Raw genomic sequence first — 7,566 nt, 5'->3', positions numbered from 1 at the left:
TTCCCTCCCTGGTTTGCCTGACATCCATCCCAATACCTATATTTGCAAACATTTGAAAGTTCAAGGAGCGTGCAAATATCAAGTGTAGATTCTGGATTGATACTGTTCTGGAAACCTGATTCAAAGTGTATCCTTGAAATATGCTTTAAAGTAAAAGATATTGTGGGTTTTAACTGTAATTTTCTCCTTTTTAGATATTGATGAGTGCAGTATAATGAATGGTGGCTGTGAGAACTTCTGTACAAACTCGGAGGGCAGCTATGAATGTAGCTGTAAACAAGGCTTTGCACTCATGCCAGACCACAGGACATGCACTGGTAAGGGCGATTTTTGGACTTTTCCGCTGGAAGGATTTATTTCAATAGTTTAAAAACAGACCTTCTTTTTAAGATTAAAGCTACTGTAACAATTACACAGTTTAAAAAACAAGAAGTAATTAATGCATGGAAAGTGAAGTTCTTTTTCTAAAGTAAACATCTCCAAAGTATCAGAACTGGACAACTGCAGACTGAATTGCTTTGAAGGGAATTGATTCTTCACAATTTCAGAAAGTGTACAAGTTGATTCTGAGTTTGGTAACAAAAAGCTGTAGTTTTTTCAGTAGGCGATAAATTTTCTCCCTTAAGGTACTATATTAGATCGAAATCCAAAATGTGTTGAAGTCAATTGAAAGAATAATCATAAACATAAGCCAGCATGCTCTGCACATGTACTGTATGGTTATATTGGAGAGAGAATACACAGAAAATGAGCCGATTGCCCTGTTCTGTGGTTGTGTGATATCTGCTCTTAAGCAAGCAAGAAAATTCCTATTTTTAATTCTCTATTTAGTCAAATGCAAGTATGCTGCATTACTTCAAAACTGAATGACTTTCAGACGAACTGAAACCTTAATATTATGAATCTTTCTTAGGAAACAGCTGTCTTGCATTCTAAACAGGGTTTGTGAGGAAATTTTCAGAGCCCTGTAACGGCTGCGTGTTCTCCTTTGGGAATCTGGGAGTCATAATCCCAGTAAGTGAATTGTACTCGGTGATTTCCACATAGGTTACTGGAAAGCTAATTCTACCCTACTCTTCTTTTCTTGATGCACAACCACCGGCCCGCTGAGGCATGTGAATATTTGCCAACTGTTTCCCCATTCTATCCAAGAGCTCCTTGAAGAGCATGAGAAATATAACAGGGTTAATCCCTTGGAGTAGAATTGCCTTTATAGTTGAACAAATTGAGAGTTTTCTATACTGAATTAAAAGAGAGAGCTCACATTTAGAATTTGCAAACATTTATGGACCTCTGACCAGGGTCTCAGTTACCTTGAGGCCACTCACTACCATTCCAAAGAATAAAAGAGCCTTAAAGCATAGTTAAGTGTCGTTTGCTTCCCTCGCATTGTAGCTTACACTGTCAGAAAGATGTAAAGCAGCCAATCTTCAGCAGGCATTGACCCCTTGTTCAAAGAAAGAAATCAACTAGAAAAAGTGCAAATTTGACTGACCTTGAAACTAAGTATTTAAAAACCTAAAATTTTTAGATTACAACTTGCTTTATGTCAGGTTTCTAGAACTGGCAAGTTAGTACAAAAACTTGGTCAAACATTAGTGTTTTGGGCTCTTTTTCAATGCAAAATTAAACCAGTTGATCAAAATTGTGCCTCAGCCAAAATCTAAACCCCAATGACAGCATTAGAGGGACATGAGAGGGCAGAGAGGAGGTGCAGAGCAGGGTTCTCTGAGCCACTTTTCTCTCTTCATCATCTTGGCTTGACTGGGGACGAAATGACCCAAGTGTACTTGGACAACCTTAGGCATCTCAAGATTATTGCCTAAAAACAGTTCATACTTTACTCCTGCTTGCCCTTAGTGACCCAAAGACATCTCTAAACCCAAAGCCAGATAGAGCACCTTCCTGTGTATTAAACTAAAAACTTTGGAATGAAAAACTATCATCTTTCCCTTCTTGAAATTAAAAAGGGGGGAAGCAATTGCCTTTGCTGCTGGAAGGGGATGGATTCTCAGTGGTTTTTATCCACACATTAACTTGACCTTAAACATGTCTATTGTAGCCGGATCTTAACCTGGGTGAGGAATAAAAAAAAGCATCTGATCTTAGTTGTGAATTTTTGCATATTTATATCCAGCCATGACTCTGAAAAATAGAATTTCATTCATAGGCCAGCCAGTAATAGTTACTAGCTATTCATTTTCATACTCTTCTCTAGAAAGATTTGAATGCAATAGCCAACACATAAAAAGGGTTTATGGAACACCAGGCACCCTTGGATGTCAAGTCAAACTCTACCTAAGAAAATATCCAGAGATGTGAGAGGTCACCTTCATCACTTTTTTAGTACCTAAAAATGCTGCTGCCTTCTTTTGGAGAGATGTTAATTACATGTATAAACATCCAGTGAATATTCAAAATCCACATGCTGAAATTTTGTCTCTGACCAAAATGATTGAAAAATAAGAAAAAATGTATTTTGTGTCATTTTATACTCATTACACTGAATATCTGTTTTTACTGTGTTAGATGTTTGTGCATGGTACAAGATATAGTAGCACTGTGACCTGAGTTTGTGAAACACCTATTGTACATTTTCAGTTTGCTCTGTGTGTGAACATGTCTTTTATCTTTAACATCACACAAAGCTAGAAGCTATTATGGAATATATTTCTTGATAATTGAGCTGGTAAGAATGCTGTTCAGTTCAGTAGTAGGTCAGGTTTGAATTGGTGAGGTTATGCATAAATAATCAGCTCAATTAGCAGAAACAACAGGTTCTTTGTCAGCTGATTTTTCCCTTAACTGTGAAATCAGTACAATGTCAGGTTAGTAAATAAAGTTCTTTATTTCTGCCATTATTATCCTCATTTCTAGAGCTTAATTTTGCATGTTAATTCAAATTCCATTCCAAATTAACATTTCCAGGCTAATGTTCATGCCAACATTATTTGCTTGTTAAGATGAACAAGGACTGTTCAGCCTTCTTCCTTGCAGAAGCTGCATATCCACTCAAGCATTAGCTGCTAGAAATACAGAAGATTAATGAACTTAATATTTTAAGTTAAAGTGAGTTCATTTTCTGCAGCTGCATAATTACTGCAATCCACAACAGCCTGATCTGATAATGAGTTACACCCTCTCTCTTGGAGGGGGTTCCTGAATCTTGTCCTTTTTGTGCTGATTTTTTTCCCATGGTATCACTAGGCAGAGTTTCTGATTTTTGCTCTTGCTGGTCTATGTTGGTGCTGACACAGTGAGATTCTAGGGATTTTTACAAGGAACACTAATATAAGCCCAGGGACTCTGAAAGATTCCAGACTTTAGCATGGCTGCATTAATATAATAAAGTGTCTGCTTCTGCAGTGTGGCCCTAATCAATGATGGCTAATTTCATTAGTTAAGAAAACAACTTACATGCTAGAGGATGTAACTATATGGCTGGACTGGTCAGTCAGCTGAAATGCTAAAAAAACCCGTAAAATCTCTTAGTGAAGTAAATGTATGCACTGTAATTATTCCCATCATGAGTTCGACTCTGTGTTTCTAGTTTGTCACAACCCTTGAGACCTGTAGAGGTATTCTGCACATACAATGGCTTTTTTAAGCTCTGTAAAATCCAATATTTTTGTCACTGAATTTGACTTCAGAGCTTCCATTGACTTCAATGATGGATTGTATCCAAGAATCTCCAATTGTATGTGACGATGTGGTGTGACAAAGGTTTTGTTGGGGGTTTTTTTTGTTTGTTTGTTTGTTTTTTTCTTCCTGTCAATGACTTTTTTACCTACGAAGTTGGTTCCTGTTCCCATTGGAGTCAGAGGGGAACGTTTGCCACTCTAGCTGGAGATGAGGAGCTTACTCATCAGGACAATTTTGCAATGTACGGTTTGGTTATTTGCAAAGATTCAATCTTCATCATGTTTATCAGAGCTTAAAATGTTTGCTTGCCATGATTGTGGTTAGTTGCATTGCATAAAAGTAGCATATTTTAATATGATTTTTTCTCTGTAGATATTGATGAGTGTGAAGATAATCCTAATATCTGTGATGGAGGCCAGTGTACAAACATCCCAGGAGAATACAGGTGTCTTTGCTATGATGGATTCATGGCATCTGAAGACATGAAGACTTGCATTGGTAAGTGAAAGTACATATTTTCCAATTTACATTACCTAGGGAAAAATTATTGATTAAGGCACTATTTCCAATTAGACTGACAATAATATTGAAAGACCATTGCTCTTATGCCCTAATTCTGGCCACATGACCATAGGACCAGCCCCATTGCACAACCTGTGTGTAATCTCTGCGTATTCTTGTAGACTGGGATACCAACATGATGATCTGTAGCATCGTATCTTTGAGTCCTCTTCCAGAGAGGTTTTTATGCAGCTCAGGGGAAAGAGTGCTTGCAGAAAGGAAGTGCTGGTGAATGATGCTGTGGAAAATTTCTAGTGCTGATCATCATCTAGTGTAAATCATCAGTGCTGATTTAAACTTGTATCTAAAACAAAACTATGTGCAAGTGCTGTATGTTGGTAGAACAAAGTAATGAAACAGTGTATCTCCGAAACCAAGTTTTCACATTTAAATTAAAAATCTGGTGTGTATTTGAGGAGAAGTGTTTGTACAAATCTAGGTAATGTATGCATGCATACATAAATGCATACACACACAGACATATATATACGTAGAAAGCATCAATAAATAGTCATAAACATTCTTTGGATAACATGGTGAATCTTAGTATCTTTTTTTAAGAAAAGTTGGAATTAAAGATATGTTAATACAGATACAGTAATATAGCAGTCTTAAACCAGATCTCAAAATGTGTGCTAGGTAAGGAATAACTAACTTAAACAGTTTTGTCTTGGTATACGTAGACCCATTTTGTACCAAAACTTCATATCTCAAGAGATTTTGCCAGTTACTTTCTAAGGATTTTATTTAATAAATCTTAATTCTTTTTTTTTTTTTTTTTAATAGATGTTAATGAGTGTGATCTGCATCCGAACATCTGCCTGAGTGGAACCTGTGAGAATACAAAAGGCTCATTTATCTGTCATTGTGATATGGGGTATTCAGGCAAGAAAGGCACAACTGGTTGCACAGGTATGCTTTAAAGTTTAATTATTAACTTTTAGTTAAACTCATGAGTCTGCATACCCTTTTCTCTAGTGTTCAAAGCCTCCTCTCGCTGTGCTTCTTTTCACTTAATTGTGCTAAATATTCTCTCTCTCATCCAAATTTGCTGAGCTTGTGTTCTGCTGAACTTCAGTGGCACAGCATTAAGCCTGATGCGCCTTCTGCTGACAAAATGTCCACTGGGAACAAAATGGGCTTATTACTGCATTGTTGTTGGTCTAAGAGAACAGAAAATGCCATTGACAGACTCCTGAGGACTTCAGAGCATTTGGATTAGTTAATTGTATACTATGCATGCAAAAAACAGGTATCTGTTCCAAGCATTATTTTGGCAAACATGGATGGCTTGAAATATGTGCTAAAATATATTTTCAGTTTTTGCAAAGTGGCAACAATACAGCTACTCAACCACATTATATCAGCAAAATCAGAATTTGCATTATTTCATGTATTGCCAGCAAGCAGAAATGAGATTCAACTATACAGGCTCTGAGGGCATGATACTAATAATTCTAGTGCTGCTGTCTTAAGCCAAGGTGTTGAGAGTCTTAGGCTTTTCCCAAATATGAGTGCAAACATATGGTTAATATAATTTTTAATGTAGTCTTACGATAAACACATTTCTGGCAATGTCTTTGAGACAAACTTTTGTTCTTAGTCTGCCCTTATTGTACAGAGTTAATAATATGCTTCTGTAAGTGCCCCGAATATATGAAGCTGGTTTTTTTACAGCTCTCCTAGAACAATCTCAGAGCTGGAGTTGTACTTTGTATGTTGGACTGTGGACGAATAGTTGTGCATTAGTAACAGCTGCCTTTGACTTACATATGAACTGATCTAAATCCAAGAAATCCCTAATTGTACCCTGTAGACCAACATTTCAATATTCTTTGTTTCTGTGCTAAATTATATGAAGCCTCAGTACTCTAGACCTGAAAACCCTCATGCTGATGAGCTACACATGGATCAGCTATCACTCCCAGCGTCATGAGTGATGGTCAGGAGCAGTCAGGGAAGATGAAGCAACTAGTAGAAGGTGAAAGACAGAGAAAAATCGTGGAGGCAAGGGAGGAATTTGAGGTATGGCTTCTGGGAAAGTGCCTGGAAATAGCCACCATTTTGGCATCATGTGATGCAGGGTAGTGGCAAATGTCCCAAGCAGCATTTTTTTTGTTAACAGAGAGGCAGGGAAATCCCTCCTTCCTGGTCCCAGCCAAGCTCAGCCCTCTGGATGGACGCTGTCTGCCATGGAGGCTCTTCCTACCGCCTCACACGTCTTTGTCTTTCCCTCAGCCTATCCTCTGCTGCTTTTGACTATATACTGGTGTCCCAGGGAGGGTGGCACTCACCAGGAAAACCACCAGGACACCTTAATCAAAACAGATGCTGTAGAGGGGCTCAGTAATTTGAAAGAGGACAGTGATCTAAGACAAAAAGGTGAAGTATCAGTTACACTGATACAACTGACATGGCACCATACTTCAAATAAATCACTGAAATCTTTTGGATTTAAATAAGAAAAGGGAGGGAGCAGAGCAGGAACTTTCTAGGTTGGTTGCATGCTGAAGAAACTGTGTGGATACAGGTCCCATTGTGACTACAGTGTCCAGATTTCACATTCTGGTTTTTAAAAAGACTGATTTACTGGTGGAGACCTTTGAATTCCTCACCTCATGTTTGCATAGTGTTGGAGCAGAGCTGAAGTTCCCAGGCTCAGGTACTGCAGACCATGAGAGCATCCTTCAAGACTTCTTCTGGAGGGACCTTGCCAACAGCACCTTGACCCCAGGATTCAAATATTATCTTACAGACAGATCAAAAGCATCCACAGTTTTTAGGAACTCCCGTGGAAAAAAATTGCAAAAATGTGTACAATGCTTTGAATGGGAGGTTCTCTGTTTCATGAGAACAACTAAATAATGTCCTCTGGGTTCCATTACAGTTCTGTCTAAATATTTCAGCTCCCTTGTCATTACTGATTGTTTCCATTTTAACAAATAAACATGTTTTTTTTTTTTCCCCAATCATTTAACAGTATTCAGAATCCACCCACTGGCTTACATTCCCATCCCACACAGATGTTAGTTCCCCCCCTCCTTGGTTCTCAGTATGAATGTGGACAGAGTTTAGTAACAAAAATATAATCTTTTTAAAAATTATGCAGATATATACACTGTAGATGCAAGTTTCCTAGACAAAGTGCTATGCATGGTTTAATTTCCATTCCCAAGGCAAACTGTGGCAAGACTGACTTAGAGCAGTTCGTTTTAGATTTTTCTAGGCAGGCAATGGTACGTAGCCACTAGAGAGAAGATTGCAAAGTTTTCCCCTATCCTGGTTCCAGATTGCCTAGCTTCATGACAAATATCTTGTCTCTACTTTTTCTGTCAATAAATGTATTTGTGCAGAGATTAAATC

At 37.9% G+C, this 7,566-nt stretch overlaps 1 protein-coding gene across 1 annotated transcript in view; it reads left to right on the top strand.

Moving 5' to 3' along the window:
- Positions 1 to 7,566, top strand: part of LOC104523486 (fibrillin-1) — a gene marked incomplete at both ends in the record, with an annotated part of 135,549 nt that overhangs the window by 86,527 nt on the left and 41,456 nt on the right. The window contains 3 exons of the mRNA XM_010166082.2: positions 195 to 317; positions 4,015 to 4,140; positions 4,990 to 5,115. Of these exons, the coding sequence (XP_010164384.2) occupies positions 195 to 317; positions 4,015 to 4,140; positions 4,990 to 5,115 (375 nt within the window). The remainder of the gene's footprint in view (positions 1 to 194; positions 318 to 4,014; positions 4,141 to 4,989; positions 5,116 to 7,566) is intronic.

The sequence above is a fragment of the Antrostomus carolinensis genome, unplaced genomic scaffold (genome assembly GCF_000700745.2).
Source record: "Antrostomus carolinensis isolate BGI_N321 unplaced genomic scaffold, ASM70074v2 scaffold31554, whole genome shotgun sequence".
Classification (NCBI taxonomy): Eukaryota; Metazoa; Chordata; class Aves; order Caprimulgiformes; family Caprimulgidae; genus Antrostomus; species Antrostomus carolinensis.
This window is presented reverse-complemented; position numbering and strand designations above follow the sequence as displayed.